Source organism: Dunckerocampus dactyliophorus, chromosome 15 (assembly GCF_027744805.1).
Source record: "Dunckerocampus dactyliophorus isolate RoL2022-P2 chromosome 15, RoL_Ddac_1.1, whole genome shotgun sequence".
Lineage (NCBI taxonomy): Eukaryota > Metazoa > Chordata > Actinopteri > Syngnathiformes > Syngnathidae > Dunckerocampus > Dunckerocampus dactyliophorus.
This window is the reverse complement of record NC_072833.1, coordinates 10216280-10240625: the sequence shown is the minus strand read 5'-3', so window position 1 is coordinate 10240625 and position 24346 is coordinate 10216280. Positions and strand designations below refer to the sequence as shown.

Below are 24346 nucleotides of genomic sequence, written 5' to 3'. Positions count from 1 at the left end.
TCTATCTTGGATAGTAGGTGCTCAATATCCATAAACGCATGTCCACTTAACTAAAAGAACGTCAGCTAAGAACTAAATCTAACTGTTGGAAGAAAACAGAACACAATTCAAACCACAATCCCCAGTCCACGTTTTCCTTTGCTCTGTTACGTAGGAGTTTCATGCTTTTATGACAACCCATCAACCAGCATATTGGTGTTTTCGCAATTTCATTGGCTCTTCAATGCCTCAGTCATCATTAGCATTCGGTGTAATTGGCCCAAAAAATGCCCATTTTTGACACTCTAAACCAGACATTGCAAACTATGGCTGTTAAGCTTTTTAATCCGGGCCGCTGGACGTTTCCAAAAACATTTTTCTAAACCTTTAACATCGAAGCTGGGAATAGAACTTGCAATTAGATTTTTAAATTTCCGTAAGTCATGAACTATCAAAATTCTCCCAATGGTTTATTACGGTAATCATAGGGACTACATCGCAGCAGCTCCAGGAAGACGAGGCTTTAATACACAGCGGAGTTGGTAAGGGTCCATGTACGGAGCAGCTCGAGCCTGCGTGACGGAGAGGGTCAGAAAAGCAGGCTTTCTGCAACAAAGTTCTGCAGAAAAATGAATACGCGAGTGGTGAATGCCAAACCCCAAATATCTAATCTCAACAAACTAAGGAGTTTGAGGGTCCATGCACAGAGCAGCAGTGTAAAATCTTGGCTTTGGACCATCGGAACGTGAGAGGCTTATTTGCGGTTTTTCATTTGCAAAGTTTGAATTGCTTGTGTCTGGTCTCTGACCTGGTGGCGAACATTGCTCGTAGAGAAGAGAACGTGGCGGCATCCTCTTTCAGGGCCTTCAGCTCGTTCCTAAGCTTCATCATTGTGTCGGTCACCATTGACTTCTCTGCCTCGTACTTGCTCTTCAGGTTGGTAAGCGCCACCTCTGCTGTCTGGGTGAATACAGACACAAAATGATTCATATTCTCATGTCTGTACAGATGATAAAGGTTTTATAATGGCGACAGTTCGACCCTGGAACGTTTCTATTTCCATTACTTCCGACAGACAGAAAGAGAGTCGCAATACAAAAAAATTGGAGGTCAACCAGCAGAGTATGTAGACTAGCAGACTATCATCTCTCCAACAATAATTTGCAATCAACTTTTGTCCGCAGCACGACTCGAACCATCACCCTCCGCTTTCGGAGTCCTTACGGTTGCTAGAAAAATGGGAAAACCAGTGTCATCCAAGCACAAGACTATGGCTGTCTCAAAAGGAGTACTTCTGCCCGTACACTTCAATAAGTACACTGTGTACACTGTGTGCTTAAGTTTCTGAGTGCACAAATTTTGACGGTGTAGCGCTATCTCAAATCTTTTACTGTTGCACACTTACTGGAAATGACATTACGCACTTAAGCACTCAAAATGTGTGTTAGTACAGGGGTGGGAAACCTTTAGCATCAAAAGAGCCATTTTGTCTCCTCTTCCAGTAAAAAAAAAAAAATAGTCTGCAGCCGCAAAAGATCGCACAGCTTACAAACTTGTAAAAGTTGTCATCTTTTTTTACCTGTTCTAACAACAAAATTCAACAAATAAAAGTGCAGTGAGCATGCGTGGGCCTACTCTGAAATCATTTCAACACTGAACTCTGTCTTTTTCAGTGGTTCCTGTATTTGTTTAAAATGAAAACAAAATGTAGCCAAGAGATCACGTGTTGTTTGCGCAATAGAGTACACGCCTGCGCTGAATTGTCATCAATATCCATTCTATTGGTCCTGTCGTCGACTGTCTTTGCAGAGAGAGGCATTCTTTCATTTTCCCAATCATTCTTTTTTATTTTTTTTTTTAAATCGGAGAATAGATGCTCGGAACAATTCTTTCATGTATTCTCCATCCATCTGTATTTCCCCTACTTCCCCTAAAAAATCACTGAGGTCAGCAAAGGGAGCTGCAACAATACTCCTGTCAGTGTACTTCAATAGGTGTACTGTGTACACTGTGTGAAAAATCCTACCTGCTTGTTAGCTTTGAGGACCAGCCTGAGCGTGGCTATTTGCTCTCTTTTAGTGCTAAGCAGTGACTTGAGCTTTAGGATCTCCTCCATGCAGCTTTCCTTGTCCTTGTCAAGCAAAGGAGCCAGCTCCCTGGCTGCAGCTCTCTGCCTTGACAGCTGCAAAGACCTGTCCACTGCCTGCTGGAGGTGCTTCACCTGGGAATCAAGAGTGGGAACTTAGTTTGGAAAACCAGATCTCAAGGTGGAAATGAAATCACCAACTGTGCTCTACCTGGTCTCTGATGATGGCGTTGAGGTTGTAGACGTTCATGGGCTCTCTGCGCAGCTCACTGGCTGGTTCCAAGGCAGGTGATGATGATGATGAGGACGATGACGAGGCACTGATGCTGGGTGAGCGAGTTGGAGGCGTGCAGGAAGTCAGGCTTTGCTCTGACTTGTCCCCCTCCTTACCCCCTCCAGATAGGGGCTCTTTGGACGGAGACTCTGAGGGGCTCCGTGACTCTCCAGAAGTTGAGGTTGTGGCGGCGGCGGCCAGTCTCCTGGCAAGGCGTGGCGTGAGGAGAACTTTGCTGTTGTCTGACGACATGGCTTTGAGACTGGCACAAAGGCCCCTGAGCCCTCTGCCTTGTCTAGAAGGAAAAACATGATTATTTCATCCTGTGGGACGTAGACGTTTGGAATACAAGTCTCCTGATTCGTGGGGATACATCATGCTGAAATGGAGAACCTTTCGATTGTTCTGAAAGACAGGAGCTGAAATAGAAACGCATGCCATCAGAAAAATAATCCAGGATATCATTACCGAGTCTGCATATATTTTTCTGCTGTGTTGTGGTTTGAGGTTCTGTTGACTGTGCTGTCATTTGACGGCTTTTTAGTCCCCATTCACCATTCCATACAGTGGAACCCGTTTATGTCAACATTCCTCGGATTGGCTGACTGACGTCGACATCAGTGGTTGTCCACATAACCCAAACCGAAACTAGCCATTGCTTGCACATTAACTTGAGCCTTTGGCCAGAGACATAAGGAGTATGGGCAACAATAAAGGATTTTTGAACCTACGGGAACAGTTTGTGACATGGTTTTCCCCCATTTGTGCATATTTTTATTTTGATTCTTCTGTTGTCATATATTTTATACAGTATTTATACTTGTGTATGTCTTGACTAAAAAGAAGACAAAGGTTTCGTACATGCGAAAAATCTGTCTCCCGGTGGCTAAAGATCTAAAAAAATAAACGTGTACATTTTGTAGTTGCTGCAGTAGAATACTTTACTGCACTTACCGGAACCGATGGTCGCAATAAATACACACTTCTTCTTCTAATCTCCTTTTGAATGCTGAATTACAACCCCTGTAGTTAGTCCCTCCCCTTCAACTACATAGCCAAGATGGCAACTATTGAAGGTGGTACGTGTCCAGCACTCAATTGCTTCATTTCTTTCATGTTTTTTTTCATTTTTTTCATGTTTTGAGCGAAACATCCAGGTACTCAAAAGACCAAGTGTAAGTACGGAAGTGTGCAAATAAAGACACAGCCCATTCTTACTTTTTACAAAAATGTCACTGACTGTTCCTGCAAATGTAAAGAAATGCAGACAAAAAACGCTAAAGACCTGTAGTAGTCCAGCATGACACGGTTGGGTGTCTCGTTGTTGCACAGGCAGACATGATGATAGAGCTGGGCGAGCTCTTCACTCAGCATGACCAGTTCATCCTGAGCTGCATTCAGAGCCCCTTGACTCTCACTGACTGCAGACTGAGCTTCCTGCAACTCAGTCTCCAAACTAGAAACCTGAAAGAAAAGGACATCACAGTCAATACAACCAACAAAAATACAATTCAACACTTTTGTTTTTGCTTGCATCTAAAACTTTTTATATATACACTAAATTTTGCTCAAATATTGTTCACAGGTGTGGCATATGAAGATGCTGGTTAAACAACATAATTGCACAGGTGTGCCTTAGGCTTGCCACAATAAAAGGCCACTCCAAAATGTGCAGTCACACATCTCATCTCCTTCACATAGAGTTGATCAGGTTGTTGACTGTGGCCTGTGTAATGGTGATCTATTAAGTGAGCAATACAATTTCAACATACAGTAAATAGATCCATTTTTCATGCAAATGACCCCCATTGGGTCTCAAATTTTATGTTGATAAAAGCGCTCCACCATTTCATCGACCTTGACTTAAATGGGCTTCTTGTTTTTAGTAATAAGAACAACATGGTGGATGAGGACTTGATGAGTTGGTCCACATAAGCAGGACTGACTTAAAAGAGTTCCACTGTATTTGAGGATTAACGGTCAATTCCAAAATATTACAGTAGACAGGACAAGTTTACCTTCTCCTTTCCCTCCTGGCAGCTCTTTTCTAGCGAGGTCACCTGCCTCTCTAGTTTCTGTAGCTGAGCATATCCTCTTGACTTCTCCTGCGCCGCGCCTTCCCCACATTGAGCCAATCTGCCTCGCAGAGCTTTCACTTCTGACTTGAGCTCAACCACCTCAGTCACAGCCACCTCGTATTTGCACTGCAGGATCTCCAAACCCGGTGACTGGTGTGCAAATGTCAACCTATCGTCCGTTTTCCCAAGCTTGTCAACCTCATTTTCTTCATCTTCAGCTTTGGCAAGTTCCAAAAGGTCCTCAGGGTAAAGCTGAGAGGCCGTACTGGTTTGTGCAACTTGCTGCCCACAGCAGAGGGCACTGACCTTTTGACTGAGACGCAGGGCCTTCTCGTGCTGTTCAGTCAGAGCCCCCTGGGTGTGCTGGAGCTGAGTCTGGGACTCCTGTAAGCTGGTCATCAGTGCCACTTTCTCACGTTCCACCTGAATGGGGCAGGAGGTATACATTGTTGTTATTGATATTTCATATACAGGAGATCCTCGTCTATTCGCGATTAGGGATTTGTGGATTTCTTTTCACTACTATAGATTGTAAATAATGTTTTTCATAGCAATTTGAATAGGAAATGGTTTGAAAAAAGAGTTAATCCAGCACAGGGTGCTGTCTCACAAATCATTTCACTCAACATTTTCCAGCAGGAAGATGCTTTAACAGGACGTGATGTTTTGTAACTGCACGTTTTGTTTTGGTTCTGTTTAAAATGCGTTTAATACCTGTGAGATGCACTTTTAGGGCTGTTTAATGACGTGTCCATTATTTGAGTTTTTTCATCATTCGCGGGGGTGTTGGAACGCAACCTCCTCTAAACAGGTTTAATAAAAAGTTGCTTTTCATTAGGACATCAAAATGCCACAGTTGTCATACTGATTTCAATGAAAATGTATTCATAATTGTTTGTGCAATCGAAGATTAAGATTTAAGAAGCCATTTGGGCTTAAAATAATATGATATACAGTACATGTATGATATACTAACAGTGCTAACAAGTGCTAACAATAACTGATTTGGTATTAGATACCCAATTACGGGCTGCACGGTGGATGAGTGGTTAGCACACAGTCGTACAGGCCACAGAGTCAGGAGATCGGGAAGACCTGGGTTCGAATCTCTGCTGGGCATCTCTGTGTGGAGTTTGCATGTTCTCCCCGTGCGTGGGTTTTCTCAGTGTACTCCGGTTTCCTCCCACGTTCCAAAAACATACATGTCAGGTTAATTGGAGACTCTAAATTGTCCATAGGTATGAATGTGAGTGTGAATGGTTGTTTGTCTATATGTGCCCTGCGATTGGCTGGCAACCAGTCCAGGGTCGCATACCCGTGACCCTAATTAGGATAAGCGACATAGAAAATGGATGGCTGGATACCCCATTACAGCAAATAGAATTGTTAAGGGCTTGAAAATGCTTTTGTTGTTGCAAATTCCTGTTGTTACCTGCATTTCCTGTATTCCCGAAGTGATTGGAGTGGACTAATGCCCTTTTGGTTTAGGAATATGCTGGAATAGACAAAGGGACTGTATGGCTAGGAGAGACTGAGATAAACTGTGGTTTGCCCAGTGGGAATACTGTGAATACTGTGCCACACTAAATTATTCAAAAGCCTTTACTTTTAAATAGGAGACAACCGCATTATGAACCAAACAGATGCTGGAACAATATCACAAACTATATACTGTATATAGTGGTGACATACTGCACTCACAAAATCAGGACTGGTTGATCATACTCACTGTCAACAGTTGTTGTTTGAGCTTCTGAACCTCTGTCAGGTTAATTTCGCTGAAAAGGTCAGACGATGTCACACCCTCAGCTTTTCGACCTGCGCCGCTGTTAGCCCCGGTCGCCGACCCTGTAGCTGTCAGCAACCGTGTCGCACCTTGGACATGGCCATTACACCTGGAGGATCAGAATGAATGAAGCACCTTGGACCTGTCATATACTGTAGCACTCTTTAAAATACAGTGGATCACGTTCATGTCCACACCGCTAGGACTTGCTGACTGACGTTTTTGACTGTATGACTGGAACCAAAATTGAAACTGAAGCCATTGCTTGCACATTTACTTGTGACTTTGACCACCGACAGAAGGAGAGAGAAAGGCGATGATAAAGGATTTTTTAACCTACAGCAATACTGCCATGCTTTTATTTTGACATCACCGTGTGCACGTTGTAAGGCTGTAAAACAGTTGAAAACCACAGGTTTGCATACAAAATGTAAAAAGACATCTACATTTTTTTTTCCCACTATCTGAAATTAAATCAGACTAAACTTTTCCTGCGTTAGGTGAATTAGGATGACCTAAATAATTTATATTTGCTAAATGCTGCAATTATGAGAGAGAATATTTTATACAGCTTTTTATGACTTTCTTCGATGTCAAAAGTTTGTATACATTTCTTTGGTATTTGGTGGCATTGCCTTTAAACCAGTTCTCAACTGGTTTGGCATCGCCCCATCGCGACCCAAATTGTGGAATTTTTTCTCACGATAACTTCTTAAATATCTTTTATTTAAGGGCTTGTTTGCAAGAACTTTGCAGGGGGTGCTTACTTTCTAACCTGTTGCAAGCATTATGTGTTGCCCTCTTCCTGTTCAGGAACAGTACATTTTTATCCACAAATTTAAAAATTGCTTCAAGAAAAAGTGTGTGTAAAGGCTTTCAGTAAATGGTGTATCTGAGGAGTTGAATGACAGCACCTGGACTCGGACCGGCACCAGTCAAGCTGCTCTGATTCAACGCCCCAGATAAACAAAAAGTACAATTCCAAATATATAAAATCCACTTTTTTCAGATCAACTCAGTAGGTAAGTTTTATGGTAATAGGGAGGTCCATTTTCCTCTGTAAACCACCCCTCTGCCTGGGTCAATAGGTCTAACTGAGCATGAATAGATTGACCTGGCCATGAAACTGCGCCTGCTAGTCTTTATTGTGAGCGGAGTTCCCCACGCAACACAACGTGAGCTGGGGTGGTGAGACGCTGATCGTCTCTTTATAGCGCGCTCTTCTCCTGCAGATATAAAGGCGATCTAGCTGTGTGTCGGACGGATGGCACGTTAAGTTCACACTTGATGTCCTTCCCTTCCTGCTCAAGCCTGGCCAAGTCAGCCATAAACATGGCACGCGCCTTGTCGTCGCGTAGCAAGCAAACAGCACAGACGCGAGGTGCATAAGCTGATGGCTTGAGACGTTGCTTCAGTGTTTCTTTCTTCATGATGCCATCTATTTTATGAAGTGGGGCAGTTCGTCCTGCAGAATAACAGCCCCACAACATGGTGCTACCACCCCCACACTTCACAGTTGGGATGGTGTTTTGAGGTTTACAGGCGTCTCCCTTTTTTCCTCCAAATGTAATGATGCTCATTACGTTTGCAAACTGTTATTATGTCTTTTTAATGTTGCTTTTGGATTAATGGCTCCTTCTTGGCAGAGTGGCCTTTTAGCCCTTGTCAACACAAGCTGCTATTATATCTTTAGAACGCACAGAAAAGAGAAAGACACATGTGTTCATGTCTTACAGAAGGATTGTGGATGATGGGCAAAATACGTTTTTAAAAAAAGGGCAGTTTTCCTTTAAAACACATGCACAGGTGTGCCCCCATTCTAACTCAAATGTCATCAGTTAATTTACTAGAAGCTTCCGAAGCTACAGTATGTCATCATCATGTTTAAAGACATAGTCATTTTTGTGTATATAAACTTTTGACTTTTCTCTCATATATGCAGCCTTTAGCAAATAGAAATAGCTTTGGTAATTCTACCTGACCTAAAACAGGAGGAGTTCATGACTGATTTAGTTTCAGGTGGTGTATGTAGTTTAGTTTTTAGTTTAGTTTAGTTTAGTTTATTTGAACATGAAGGTTACAATGGAATACATCTCGTGAATCATTCTTTGACAGTTCCACATGTCCAAAAGGAGTAGGAAGAAGCAAAGCTTATTTAATCCTACCCCCCATCCATTCTACATCTAGTACAGTACATGTAGTTCACTTCCTGCATTCCATGTCATGTTTTCTGTGATAGTCAGGATAACACATAATAGATAACGGTGAGATAGCCCTCCCCCCAAAAAAAAGAAAGAAGAAAAAAAAATTATATATATATATATATATAAATATATATACATACACATACATTAATAATAATAATAATAATGATGACAATAATAAATAAATACAAAAGAACAAAGCTTTTTTCTTTTCTTTTTTTTTTAAACACAACAAAGGAAATTATAAAAAAAATAAATAAATAAATTCAAAATAAAAAATAAAATAAAATAAAATAATAAAAAATAAATAAATAACAAACCTGACAGAACAATCAGGACTCTTCTGCCTTGTATTTAGCAAACATCAACTGCTTGTATTGTTTTTTGAATTTGCTCATCTCTGTACATTGTTTGAGTTCCTTACTCAATCCGTTCCATAATTTAATTCCACACACGGAAATGCTGTGGGTTTTCAGCGTAGTTCTCGCATATAAATGTTTTAGGTTTAATTTTCCTCTAAGATCATATTTCTCCTCTCTGATTGAGAAATACTTTATTAGGTTTTTGGGTAACAAGTTGTTATTAACTTTATACATTATTCTAGCGGTTTGAAAGTGTACTAAATCTGCGAATTTTAATATCTGTGATTCTAAAAATAAAGGGTTTGTATGTTCTCTATACTTGGCCTTGTGAATGATCCTTACAGATCTTTTTTGCAGTACAGTGAGTGAGTGAAGATTGCTTTTGTAATTATTTCCCCATATCTCCACACAATACGTTAGATATGGTAATACTAAGGAACAGTACAGAGTGTGGAGTGATTTTTGGTCAAGAACATATTTTGCTTTATTCAATATAGAGATATTTCTCGCCACCTTTTGTTGTATATATTTAATATGAGATTTCCATCTCATTTTTTCATCTATTACAACCCCAAGGAATTTATATTCTTCCACTTTTTCAATATCCGTTCCATTAATTTGTATTTGGTCGTACGTGTCCTTTCTACTATTACCAAATAGCATTATTTTAGTTTTACTTAAATTCAGAGATAATCTGTTCTTGTCAAACCATGATTTTAATACGACCGTTTCATCCTTGACCTTTTTAATGAGTTCTTGTGTGCTTTCACCAGAACAGAAAGCAGTGGTATCATCGGCGAATAAGACCAATTTTAAGTTGTTTGTTACTTTACAAATATCGTTAATGTACAAGTTAAACAGTTTTGGTCCCAGTATGGACCCCTGGGGTACTCCACACGTGGTATGTAGACTCCCAGATGTATATTCTCCTAGCTTTACAAATTGTTTCCTCTTTGCTAGGTAGCTTTTAACCCAATTTAAGACTGAACCTCTAATTCCGTACCTTTCTAATTTTGAAATTAAAATAGTGTGATTAATTGTATCGAAAGCTTTTGTCAGATCCATGAATACTGCAGCTGCGCATCTTCTGTTGTCTATGGCAGTAGTGATTTCCTCCGTGATTTCCATCAGTGCCATAGAAGTTGAAATGTTGGCTCTGTAACCATATTGACTGCTTGCCAATAATTCATTCTTATTAATAAATTTGTCCAACCTATTATTAAATAGCTTCTCCACAATTTTAGAGAATTGTGGTAACAAGGAAACTGGTCGATAATTTGTAAATTGGTGTTTGTCTCCTTTTTTGAAAATTGGAACCACCTTGGCTGTTTTCATTTTGCTTGGAAATATTCCAGTCTGAAATGATAAGTTACTAATATATGTTAACGGGTCTGCGATCTCATTGATGACCCTTTTAATTGTTTCCATTTCGATTCAGTTGATGTTTTTGCCTTAAAATGGTTAACAATGTCAGTGATCTCCTTTTTGGTTACAGCAGTGAGAAACATAGAATTAAGATTCCTATCAATAATATCAATCCCTTCATCAATTGTGTCTTGTTTTGGAATTTCTTCTTCCAGTTTTTGTCCAATATTTACAAAATATTCATTAAACATTTCAGCTACCGCATTCATGTCATTCCTGTAAGTGTTTCCAACCATGAAATAGTGAGGATAGTCTGCTTTCTTAAAGTTGTTCTTTATAATGCTATTTAAGATGCCCCAAGTTGCTCTCATGTTATTTTTGTTCTTATTTAGTACATGACTATAATATTCCCTCTTACACACTCTCAAGATAGTTGTCAACTTGTTTTTGTAAGTCTTATACATTTGACCTCGGGTCTTAACCTCGGGACCTCGGGTTTTAACTACATGTCGCGATAATGATGATGAAGTTGACAATACTGCTAAATGCGTGCACATAAACGGACCACATTTTCATACAAATGACCCCTTTTGAGTCTCGATGTGTACGATGCATGTTGACGATGACATAAGCAGGCACTTTTAGTCATAAGACAAACATGGTCGATCAGGACTTGATGAGTTGGTCAACACAGACAGATTGTCGACATATTATTATTTTAGCAGTATGAAAATGTACTAAATCAGCAAATTTTAATATCTGTGATTTCAAAAAATAAAGGATTTGTATGTTCTCTATACGCAGCCTGGGCCCTAGGCACAACTCTGTTTTATTTGTTCATTTATGAGTACCTCGTTGACTCTTCTGCAGTTGGTGAGAGCAGTGTGGTCGGGGTAGCCGTGCCGCTGGGTGGGGCGGAGGTGAAGGTCAGGTGCGCGCTGCCAGTGTAGGCTACGTCACACATGCTCAGATGGTGAACCAGCTCCCTGCGCAGGTGTTTCTTCTGCTCACGCTCACTCTTCAGAGACTCCAGTGCCTCTTCCAGATGCGAGTCAGAGATGTCCTTCAAACGCAGAGCATCCCGTAGCTGGTTGTCCAGGACCTCTGTCTCCTCCTCCAAAACCTTGATCTCATGTTTCAAGCCTTCATATTCCACCTGAACAACAGAGATAAAGGGATTTTTTCAATAGCGATTTTTCTCTCTGACCTGTATTTCTATGCAGTAACAATACAATGACTGTGATAAGTGAATTTCTGTGAAGTAGGATTCCTTATATATAAACCGAATGTTTTCATAGTTTCATAAAAAACCTGTTTACGACCTTCTAAATGCGGATTTTAACATTATGAAAGCCCTCTAGACCTGAAATAACACCCATATAGTCACTTTTACACTTGTATTGCCCAAATATAGAAGACATAAATAATAAGAAAAGAAGCAAGTCTAAGCAAGAAATAATAAGCAGGAAAATGAGCCAGCCCTGCGATTGGCTGGCGACCAGTCCAGGGTGTACCCCGCCTGTCGCCCGAAGTCAGCTGGGATAGGCTCCAGCATGCCCCTGCGACCCTAAAAGAGGAGAAGCGGTATAGAAAATGGATGGATGGATGGAAAATAAGCCAAGTAAATAAGATTTGTGCTCATGTGTGTTGCAAAATGTTTTCTGGGTGTGTAGAGGACAGGAAGTGACGTTGGGGGTTTTAGCTTGGAGTGGATTACAGCCGATTATTATGTTGTTATTATTGTGCCTGTTGTGAGGTAATTCAAACCTAAAATAAAAGCCTGTTGACCCGGCGATCAAGTCTGACGCTTGTGTGCCTCACCAACCGGCATCACTGTGTGGCAGCACCCCTCTCCAAAGTCCAAAAAAGATGCTGCAGCCAGGTGAAAAATCTACTATGCACAATCTCCCGCAGTGGCACAGAACAGGGGAAGTTTGTATCGAAAGTGTAAAAAAAAAAAACACATTTCACCATGGTTACTTATGGGTTAAATGGCGGTTCTTTTTCCAAATACAGAAACTTGCATCATGAAGCCAACTGTGATGACTTTTTTGGCGCCCTCAGAAAAAAAGAAAAGCAATTCCAGTACAAACCTGTCTAGATTCAGTATATCCGTACCTGATTCTGCTTGAGGGTAGAAACGAGTTTCTGCAGGGAGATGTTCTCCTCTTCCAGCTCAGTGTAGTCCTGTGTCAGCGTCAACTCTCGAAACTTGTACTCCCCGATCTCTTCTCGCATGCGGCTGCGCTGCAGTTCCAACATCTCGTTGCTCTGCTGAGACAAAGAGAGAGAGAGAGACGTGGCGCTACAAACAACACTGCTTTGCTTATAATGATGTACTGTATGTTTTGGACTGTCGTCTTTTTGGGCTGCGTTCTTCTTGTAATTGTACCTCCAAATTCCGCCATCAAGTTAGGTTTACGGTTAGGGTTGATGCGCATACGGACCTCAGGTGCTAACAAGCTAACTTCTAGAAAACTAGCTTGTATTTTTGACACAATCCATCTTAACCCTTTGGAGTCCAGAGTAGTTTTTAGCCTTTTTTTTTTTTTTTTTTTTTACATACTTTTGTGTTTATCTTTATTTTATCTTGTGTCTGACTGTACAGTTATTATTTTCACTTTTAACACACTGGCTAAAAACACCCCAAAATTAATATCAGTGTAGGGAAAATTAGGATTTTTGTGTGTGTAGAAATGTCTTAGATGTGTAATGATGCCTTCTTACAACTTAGAATGCAAGTATAAAATGTACAACGCAAAAAGGCATGTACAAATTTAGCGAACAACAAAGATGAATGTACTCAAATAGTTATATAAAAATATATAAATATAGTTATTAGAATCATTATTTACCTTCAAAGCCAGGTGAAGCCTCAGGCAGTTAGTATTTAATGTGTCCCATTCAAAAAAAGTATTTCTGTCTACCTTTAAGAAAGCCAAACATAGCATCCTTGATCATCCAGAAGGAAAAGTCAGTCCTGTGTTGGCCTTTCAAAGACATGATGTGCGTCTTTGCACCATTTGGCCACTTGATGGCACTGCTGGCTCATCTTGTCATTACGCAATAGGGCCGGTGTCACTGCGCAATACGTAGCGGAACAGCAGTCACATGTTAGGAATGTGTAATCTACGCCATCCGTCGATCTATTAACGGCAGCAAGCAATATACGCCCCCCATCCCACTCCCAAAAATTAAGATAGATAAAAATTTGAGAAATGACAACATAATCGATCATTTTTTTCTTATATCATATCCGTGGTGCAAGTGGACAACTTATAAGCCCTCTTTTCTTTGTTCCCTAAATTATTTTAAGTTTTTTTTCATCACTGAAAAAATCTGATCGGAAGATATGGATGGTATTTCTCTGTTTAGAAAAAAAACCCTCTAGCTTAATCCATCATTGCACTCAATGATGGATTTATGGTTGTTTCCATTGAAATATCACTGCATTTGATGTTTTATTCTATTTATTTATGTGCAGTATGTTATACAGAACCGGATATGATGTTTACGTCTGCGGTACATGCATTGCGTACGTTTTTACGTAGCTCCGTCTTGGTGGATGTCATAAGACGACAGAAACATCTGCATGCTAACGAAGTATCTTAACAAGAGTCACTCATAAAATAACCTCCCCTATATGTTGCATACATGAAGTATGTTTATCAACCATTTATGTCCATACATTTAGAAAATAATAACTACCACGCCACGTGACGTCGTAGAAGCACTGTCATAAAAAGGAGGATGTGACGCAGTCCTCGGGCATGCGCGGAACCGATTGCGTTCCGGGTACGTATTGCATAGTGACACACCTTCCCCCTTTTCCCTTTGCAAACAAACAGCTCTTCAAGCTACGGTTGATTGATGACAAGCTTTTTTTTTCAGCTGTGTTCCTTTCCGTGAAAAGCGTGAAGACACTGTAAATATTATTGATCATAAATTATTATGATAACATTTAAAGACTCATAGGCGCTTTTAAGTCAGCCCTTTCAAAAGGGAGCGTCTCCGCTTATTGCTGCTTCAGCGAGGTCAAAGATTCCTGTGGATTAAAAAAAACAACTAACCCTAACCTTTAACCCAACCCTAACACAAACCCCTAATTCCAAATCCTTAGTCCTAAATTCTGCACCACTGTATCAGAAAATGACCACGCAAAGTCGATTCCAAAAAGCTACGTGAGAGAGTGACTATATTGTCAACAGAGAAGCGGCGAGCCAGATAATGCAGTACTGCTTCTATATGAACAGCAACAGAGGTTTCAGTGTGTTTCTACTTCAAAACATTACCTCCCGCACCTCCTGCAGGAGGCTGCTCAGGTGCTCATTGTCAGCCTGCGCATTGGCAGCAGTGGCCCGGCTGTGTTTGAGCTCGGCCTGGAGCTCCAGGAGCCGGCCTATGTAGTAGGCTTCCTTGGTGGCAGACTCCTGTAGCAGCGTCTCCTCGTTGGTCTCGCCGTCTTCAGCCACCTTACGCTGGGCGGAGTAGGCCTGGCCAAATGCCTGAATGGAGCAATAGAAGACAAGGTGTGAAGAATTCTAAGCCTTCTGAGACTGATTTAAAGCGAAACAGGCTAACGGTAACTAGAATAAAAGGACCAAACATTGATCCAGCTTCTCCACTCATACCCAAAGATCACAAAACCGGAGAAGATGCGCAGATAATGCATGTGCACTGCGACCAGCTGCTCTTGGTAATTATTCTGCTAAAGAAGCCATTCGTCTGAGACACCACGGACAGAACACGCATATGTGCATGTCAGCATATTTCAGAAACATCGACACCAACTGAATAAGCGTGGCAATAGCTGCAGCATGCTACCAGGAGGTAAGAAGACTCACACCGCAGTCAGACTACAACGGAATAAATCCAATATTAACTCACACGCACTGTCTGGTGTCAGTAAGTAACGCTAGTACAAATCAATGTCAATGTTAACATCGCTATATGTCATTTTTGTATCGTGTAACAAATGATAGCGGTATTAGAATGCACAGCAGGGGTGTCCAAAGTCTAGCGTAGAGGCCATTTGCACCCTGCAGCTTGTTTCTTACTGGCCCTCTTCTCATTCTTGAAATGACATTAAACATGGCTTGCCTCAGAGAAAAAACACACACACACACACACACACACACACACACACACAAATGCATATATTTGTAAAGTTTAAAGGAATGAATGCTTTGATAAGAGAAAGCATAAATGTATGCATTTTCTTCAAGCATCTGTATTAGTAACTGTTTTCACGTACTTTGTATTGATTTTGCATGATAAATAATGAACAAAATGGTGAAGAATATCAAAGTGGCTCCCTGAATCTTTCCATTTGTCTTTATCCGGCTCTGGATGGTGGACCCCTGCTGGACAGTATATGATAGGGTACAGCCCTAATATGATTTATTCCCATCATCTGATGTTGAGTCAGGTACGCCATTTTCTCATTCCAGCTGCACGTTCCAACTTTATTCCGCGCCAGTATCGATTATTGACATTTATAAATAAGCCTGTCACGATCATCGATAACGATGGTCGATAATTTTGACGCGCTCGATAAATTGACATGTGCATGTATGCCTGTGCTTCATCTGCTCGTCTTTCTGTGCCGCACAGGCGGGATGACAAGAGGGTTCACTCTGCATCTGTCTGTGCACATTGGTTTTACAGTGAAAGGCCCTCATCTCATTCAGCTTCTTTGTGGAGGCGGGGCTACTAGTGAGTGGATACAGAGGGTTTAGCGGTGAAGAAGGTTTTTGAGGTGAATGCCACAGACGACAGCCACAATGTGGGCACATTTCGGTTTTAAACAGAATGATCACGGTGAGCGCATGGACACCTCGAAACTACCGATGTAGGTGCCTCGGGCAGCGGAGCCTTCCTCCCGACAGTCAACGCTTACTGAGGCGTTTGGTCAGGAAATATAACCAAAACAGTGCAAAATGATCCGCTTTCACAAACAGTGTAGCTGGCTACTTTGCAAAACCATACATACAGGCAACTACTGTGTCAAGCTATTGTCTCACACAGCTACACCGTACACTACCCTTGAGTACCATCTAGTGGTTCAAATGTGCAGTACACCTCATGACAATTCATGAAAAAAATGGTCTAAAAAATTGTTATCGATCATTTGTAGCACAATTATCGACCAGCGAAATTTGTTATCGTGACAGGCCTGTTTATAATTCAATTCAGAATCGTGTACATCTGCATACTCTCTCACCCCTACAGTTAATGTTTCATGATGTCATTGGAACAGATTATTTGTTATCGCCGCTATTTCCCAAGAGACAGAGCTAATTGGCTTGATAAGAAGAATAATGTGGCTGCAGACTTTATTCAAATGACATCTGCCAAAGCTCTAAGCCAATTCCATTCAGATACGAAATGGTGGCAAATCCCTTCATTATCACAGTCTGGTGTGAATAGAAGAGCTTGCGAGTGAGTCAACATCATTGTCATTTTAAAAAGCGACACAGAAACGAACGCCGCACCTAGCGTTAACTCTTCCAAATTGAAAAACACAACAGCAGTAGCAGCAGCTCCAATATACTGTATATAGCGTTACCTTTCGCTAGTGGCCTGAGGCATTGTGAGTGTGTGGTGAAGCTAGCCGCTAGTCGGCTAGTAGCAAGTGTCAATGCACCAGTAACGTAGTTCTTCGGCGTAGCAATGTTAATAATAATAATAATAAAAACAACATCGCTGGAGCTTGGTTAATATGCACATCACATGCACAGTATATGTAAATGGAGCATGTCTTTTTTGCTGTTTTTATATCTTTACAAAGGACAGAAAATAGAAAGATGTGTTCATGTCTCACATAAGTATTGTGGATGATGGGTAAAATTCCCAAAAAAGTGCAGTTTTCCTTTAAACAACATGTACAAATTAAATAAAAAGCTTCTTTCAGCAGAATTCATACAATAATTTGTTTTATTTAGCGCATTAAAAGTAGTGAAAGAGTGAGTCGGTGAGAATGTCATCAGTCTAACATCTCCAAAGAAGCAGAGCTGATAATATCCTCCTTATTACTTGTCATATTCAGCTAAATTACAAAGGGAAAGAAAAGCACAGAGACTAATGGAAGAGAAGAGGAGGAAGGTTTAGAGGACAGGGAGGAGCGATAATCAGATTTAAAAATACTTCATTCCACAGTCTTGGCACAGGTCCTTTGTTTTACTGTCATCGTCTTTTCCAAGCTCTATTGTTCCATCCACCACTCCTGTGCATGACAACGCCTTGTTTATTAGCGTTAGATCAATTATTGGAGCCTGCGTGCAGTTTTCATGAATCCTTTATGTTTGTCATTGTTCATAATTCCCTCCGCCATGACCGAAGACCTACTTAGAGCCAAAGAGCCTTTAAAATTTGATTTTAAATGAATTTTTCACTCCATCAGATGAACTTTACTGTGCCTACTGTGTCATATTTCATCATAGCAAAGTGATATCATGAATTTCTATGTACAGTTAATGCCCGCTATTTGCGGGGGCTGTGATCCTAAATTAGCGAAAAACGTGAATAATGGATGCACCCATACAAAGCCCTAAAAATGACGATTTTTGATACTCTAACCTAGGGGAGTCTTAAAACAGTCTACAATTCGATTCGGAGGAGTCTGATGGTATCAGATTTTTTTCGAGAACAATGGCCTGGGGCTGAGGAGGTTAGGGTACAGCGTGTGCAAGGCAAGCCCTGATAACAACAAGGTTAGCTCCAATGAAGATGTGGTGCAATTTGTCAGAACAGTTGCAGTCATTGCAAATAAGCCAAGACAGGTCGCATAGACACACGTACATCTGCTGACGATGGTACTTTCTGCAGTAACCTGAGGCGTGGTATCCAACGTGAGTCAACATCCAGTAAGTCTCTCGACATGATGAGAACATTCGTGCCAAAATTAATCTCATTTAAATAAACAAACTCTACACTGACAACAATAAAAATGGACGCAGATGTTCCAGAATCCGTGTGGAATAAGCACGGCCTCTGAATAAGTCATGACACATCTTTCACTGTGTGCGTGCGTGTGTGTGTGTGTGTGTGTGAGAGAGAAGTGTGTGCATGCACATTTTCAGACATGCATCTTTCAGACAGTTAGTCGAGGCCTAAGTGCTTCTGTGCTTGTGGTTCTGTGTTATTCATAACTAGAGACCAGGGAGCAGCAGCCTGAAGCTTACAGACATTCATAAGCAGGATGTGCAGACCGACCCTTCAACGGGACCAAAGTCCACCTGGATTCTTTTCTTATTCTAACACCTGTGAAATGAGACGAGGAGTCTCAGGGACGGTTTACAATTGAATTCAAACAGGAGTGGATACAAACAATTGCAGTGCCAGCGCTGGAGAGAGCGATCAGCTGCCAACTCAGGTTTAGCGAAGTCCAGTCGATCTCTAAAGAGGAACTCTGGTCCTCTTTCGTTTAAGACTTCTGGTGGTGCAATGGGTGTACATTTCCCTTTTTTTAGTTGTTGGAATATTAGGCTGGAGAGCCAAACGCTCCCCAGATAGAGATGAAATAGGTGGCATATTCAGAAACGATGTGTGTGTGTGCACAGATAAAAGCAACGAGGTGCATTTGCTTCAAGTGAAAGGTCTTCTGAGTGTATTATGTCTCCTTGGTCGATAAGCACAAACATGTTGCAGTAGTTGTCTAAAACAGTGTGGAAAATATTCCATTCCTAAGAGGTATGAATTGATATACAGTGTCATACAATGAACCTGTTTATTTATTCGCGTTAATGAAAGCGGTTGTGGACATAACCAAAATGGAAACCGAAACTAGCCATTGTTTACATATTTACTGATGATAGACAGGAGAATGGGCGATAAAGAATGTACAACTGTTTCTTTGCATAGTTTTACTCCATTTTTGTATATTTTTGTTTAGAATTTTCAGGTTTTATATGATATTTTATACTCTTATCTAACAGAGCTGCCGCGCTAATTTGTGGTAATGCTTTTATGTTGAAACTTAATTTGCACTGAACTGCACATTTTAATCCTGTGTTAGTTATTTTACTGTTTTCGTTTCACGCTGCTTTGCGATAATGATGAAGTTGACAACACGGGAACACGCGTCAACATGAACGGACCCATTTTTCATATAAACGACCCCTTTGGATCTGACATTTTATGTCGACAAAAGCAGTCGACCGTGTATGTCGACTTGAGCGAGCATTTTTTAGTAATAAGAAGAGTACGGCAAAGCCAGGGCCTCATGAGTTGATCGACATAGACGTGTTGTCATAAACGGAACCGACTGAAACGATTTCCACTGTAGGACACACAACTTTACTTCATGAACTCAGTCAATACCAAAGACGTATTTATACGTTTTTTTCCAACCCGAACGCCCGATCCCAAAGACGTAGTTATACGTCTTTTACGTTTTTTTGCGCGAGAGGCAAAAAGAGGTGATGATGCAATTGCACACTAATGGATGTCACTTTTAGAGCAGTTTTAAGCCGTAAAAACGGCCACAATGTGGCAGAAGTGCATTTGATCAGAGCTTGGCATGTGAATTTGAATGGAAAAACACACATGACAGCAAGGAGGAAGCGGAAGAACGTGGAGAAGTGTAGCGTGCAGAAGGTTAGGGCACATGCACACACGTGCACACACACAGTTACAGTAAGTTCCAAATGTAAAAATTGTAAATATTTAATGGTGCTACATTTGTAAATAAATTGTTGTGTTGATGTAAAATAACTCCTTTTTTGAGCTGTTTATGTTGTGGTATAGTTGTTTAGATATTTGAGCTGCCACGTAAGCAATTGTGTCAAAGTGAAAGTCATGCTTGAAATGTGTCTTTTCACAAAAAGCTGGTTTTCTCTCTTTTTTTAGTCGGGAACTGATATTTTCCTGAAACTTACCTATGTGCTACTGCTCATTATTAAAGAACAAAAAACGGTAGAAACAAACTAATCTTTCTTTTGGTAGGTTCCATGTTTATATAGCCAGAGAGCGCAATATTCTGTGTGCCTTGAAAGATCAGTCAAAATTGCCTAAAATGGCCGGCACTGAGGGGGTCGTCTTTTGAAAAATGGCTGGGATTGAATGAGTTAAAAATAATATTTCTTTGACGGTGCACTGATTCCAGTATCATCCAAAAACCTCCTTCAGAAAAGCAGCGGGCTGACAGCGGGTGTCAGATGACAACATACCAGGCAGAGGGGTACTGTGTGTCTTTGGCTGTGACATCACAGATGAGTAACAGAGCATCCCTGTGGGCCATGTGCTCCTTCTCTGCTTTTAGCACTGACGCTCAGCAAATACTGTGCATCACAAACACCCTTTGTGCCTTTTGGAACACATTCAAGATCCATTTGATCATGACTAAAGCAAAGGATCTGAAAAACAAGACTCAGTGCATTACAGTAAGAAGACTCTTACTTTTCTTATTACTAAAAAGTGCCCGCTTAAGTTGAAGTCGACATACATGATCGACCGCTTTTGTCGACATAAAATTTTTGATTTCCATGAAAAAACGGGTCCTTTTATGTCGACGAGTGTCGTATTTGTTTGTTAGCTGAGAGGCTATTTCTTGGTTCACACCCTCGTGAGTTGACATATTAAAGAAAAAATATGTTGTTTTTTTTATGTCATAATATGAGAAACAAACAAAACAAAATAAAGTTGCATTTTTTGGGGGGGAAAATTGGGTTGGGAAAACTTCGTAATATTATGGGAATAAAGTCATAATATTAGGAAAAGAAAATGTATGAAGATTATTTAAAAAGAAAGTTGAAATATTTGGAAAATGTTAAAAAAAAAACAAAAACAGTAAAAATAGAACAAAAAGAGCAAAGACTGAAGTTCATATTAGTAGTACACTTTTTCACCCATATCAGAAAGTTGAGGTGCATTTTATTCTGGAAATATATATAGAATTTATTAGCATATTACAAAATATTAAAGTGGCCGCTGCATCTTTTAGTTTTTCAGTAGTTTTTTTACATAATAGCAATCCATGTGCCAAAATACTGTGTACAGTTATACTTTCAATCCTTATGATGTTATTGTTATAGTCAATGACATCTGGTGTCTGTCCTTGTCTGACTGTGTTCCTACCCTTCTCGTTGTCCTTGCTGTGAAGAACAACAGAGGCCTCAGCCCAGTAAGCGTGACTGGCATATGGCGTTTGCGGTAATGGATTCGTGCAATAATGTTGCCTCGCAAAACGACGTGACATGAAAAACAGGAAGAAGCAATTTGATATCAGTCTGGATCCACACCCAGATGCATTTGCGTACGGAGCCAGACCTTTGTCATATAAAGTTTGCTCCTGTGTCCCGCTTCATCACACGGGCAAAACTAAACAAACCCCCACTCTGCTTTGTATGAAAGCCTCATTTTCTTAAAGCTGCTATGAGACGGTCCCTTGGATTACCGTAATTACATGCGTGCATACCACTGAAAAGTGCAGAGCCAATGGAATTATTTCAATTGTGCAAATGGTTTAAAAGTTATGATAGTGGTATTGCAAATAGTGGGGGGGGGGACATGCAAAGTCCATACAGATGGAGATTCGAACTCAGACCTCCCGGACTGGATCTCTCAGAATTATTATCTGGTATAGAAGAACAGGCCGCATAAAACTCGGGTTCAAATGAATACCTTCAGTTTCACATCTTCGCCTCACGAAAATGTGTATTCATCTCATCTTCGCGTGGAGGAGCTTGGTTTGTTGGTGCTTTTCTTTGAAGCTTCTAGGCTCCTTGTGGGGTAATTAGCAGCCAGCTGCGGCTAGCTCTTTACAGCTTTACCGACCAAGCAGTTTGAGGCTACCACACGCTGCAAAGAACATGATTGTAACGTAGCGTAAAGCAGCTGGTTAATATCACTTCAGCTATATAAACCAACAATACTGATCTGTGTTAAAAGTACTATATAGAAAGATAAATAAGTCTAAACAGAGACAGTTAGATGCCTTATTTCCTCAGCTTATGGCCTTCACTGTAATAGAAACCTCAATTAGCCAAAAGGTAATTTTCTTATGAGGACCACAACATAAATATATATACAAAAAACAGTAATAAAAACTGCTAGCTTTAATGCCTGTGATTGTCTTGGAGGCCTTAAAATATTTTTTGCTGTTCATTTTCACTTGATGGTTTTCCTTTTCTCTGACGCACTTGGGCGACATAATGAAGTCCAAAAAGTTCAACAACAAGCAATGTTATTCTTCCTTAGTGCGGCTACGCAGGCAAACGCCGTATTCTTTCAGGCACACACTGCATTTTGTTTTGTGGTGCGCGTGGCGCGTATACTTCCGCCAGCACGCGCTGTAACTACTTCTCGAGCGAGCCTCGTGTTTACGGACCAAAATATGTTTTAAAATTGAGTTATGGGAGCGTGTTCGTAACTACGAAACGTCGGAAACCGAGGACCACCTGTAGATGGAGCATGTGAAATTTTTTACATGACGCTATGGAACTATGGGCTTTGCAGTCTAGGCTGGACTGACTGACTGGCCGGACAGAGCTAACCGGTTTTGGCCTATAGGCCAGACGCCTGATCTAAGCAAGGAATGAGTGCTGAGAGAAGAGCTGGGTTATAGCATCAGGAAAACTGGAGTGACAGAGAAGTATGTTATGAGGTCACACAGGAAGCACCATGGACAATGATGTTCGCAGATATTGTCATCTGCGGTGAGAGCAGAGGGCATTGGGAAGGAAAACCTGAGCCAAGACGGAATACATGTGAAAAGGGTGTCAGGTGGAACTGTGAGGATGCAAGGAGTGGCGGTGAGTTTAAGTACATGGGGTCAGCCTCAGAGCAACAGTGAAGAAGTGAGTGCAGGTAGGGTGGAGTGGGTGGAGAAGAATGTCAGGTGTCCTTTGTAGCAAATGGGTATCAGCAAAAGTGAAGGGAAGTAGTGAGGACAGTCGTGAGACCAGCCCTGATGTATGGTCTTGAGACAGCAGCTCTAACCAACAGACAGGGGGCGGAGCTGGAGGTGGCAGAGCTGAAGATGCTTAGATTTTCATTTGGACTGGATTAGAAAAGAGCACATCAGAGGAACAGCCCACATTAGATGTCTGGGAGACAAGGCCAGATTGAGATGGTTCGGCCATGTGAGAAGGATATTGGTAGAAAGAAGAATGCTGGAAATGGGGCTGCCAGGGAGGAGAAGAAAGGAAAGACCAAAGCGGAGGGCATGCAGGTTGTAGGACTGACATAGGAAGATACAAAGGAAACATGTTATCCGCTGTGGCGACCCCTAACGGGACATGCCGAAAGAAGAAGAAGAAGAAGACACTAATTTGCTTTGTCACCATAACACAAATCATATATACAGTAGTTTATAATACAATATATTGACCTACACTGGCTTTGTTTTAGTATCTTTAATGCACAAAATGTATCAAAGTGCCCCGGCCCATCAACACAAAAGCTAAGCAGTTTTAAATTAGGAATTTTGTTCCCTTATTGTACCCAAAATGAACCGAACCGTGACCTTAAAACCATAATTATGGCGTACCGTTACACCCCTACTATTTTACTGTAATATCTGGACAATAGAGTAATCAGTGTTACAACCAATGCAATATTGCAATCAATTACCTCATTACCTGAGCATGCAGATAGGTACAAAAGAAAATGACACTTTTTCCTTGTATTGTTGCCATCACTAGAGTAAAATATAGGATACCATTAAACGAATTCCCACCAGCATGTTGCCTACAATCACTTTTCAAATCCTACATAATAATGCTTTACTTTTTTTTTTTTTAGTAACAAGCCATACCGCTGTTGTTCCCACCTCCTGCAGCTGCTCCAGCTCCAGCCTCAGAGCTTCCTGCTCGGCCTCTAGCTCGGCGTACTGCTGCTTCAAGCTCTGGTTCTCCTCCAGGACCGCCAGCCCGCACTCCGCCGCCCGGATCTTCTCGCGGTTGGCCTCCGCCAGCTCCCGGCTCAAACGCTCTACCTCGGCTCGGCACTGCTCCACCGTGTCTCCGCATCCTCCTGCTGCTGCTCCCCCGGCGGCCATCGCCCTTCTCTTCCTTCTTCCGAAAAGGAAGACGCGGCCGGAGGGGGGAGAGAAACCTGCTTTAAATGTTATGTGGGAAACAATAAACATCCATAAATATCCACAAAGGTTGAGTCATCTTCAGCCAGTGGATGCAGCAGCTCTTCATGATCCCCTTTGTTGGATCCATCTGTGGACCACATTTATTGTTAAGATCACATCACTAAGGGAGGA

General features: G+C 41.2%; 1 protein-coding gene across 4 annotated transcripts in view; it reads right to left on the bottom strand.

Annotated features, from left to right (window-relative positions):
- Positions 1-24326, bottom strand: part of LOC129194633 (protein bicaudal D homolog 1-like) — a 29010-nt gene extending 4684 nt beyond the window's left edge. For 2 of the 4 annotated variants that reach the window (XM_054799849.1, XM_054799852.1), the window contains exons 1-10: positions 23891-24326; positions 14427-14639; positions 12253-12405; positions 10986-11290; positions 6147-6312; positions 4358-4840; positions 3625-3803; positions 2277-2634; positions 2006-2200; positions 788-939 (exon numbers count right to left, since the gene is read on the bottom strand). In XM_054799849.1, the coding sequence (XP_054655824.1) occupies positions 788-939; positions 2006-2200; positions 2277-2634; positions 3625-3803; positions 4358-4840; positions 6147-6312; positions 10986-11290; positions 12253-12405; positions 14427-14639; positions 23891-24223 (2537 nt within the window). In that variant the 5' untranslated portion in view covers positions 24224-24326. The remainder of the gene's footprint in view (positions 1-787; positions 940-2005; positions 2201-2276; positions 2635-3624; positions 3804-4357; positions 4841-6146; positions 6313-10985; positions 11291-12252; positions 12406-14426; positions 14640-23890) is intronic. The other 2 variants (XM_054799851.1, XM_054799850.1) reach the window with 2 other exon arrangements.
- Positions 24327-24346: the final 20 nt, after the last annotated feature.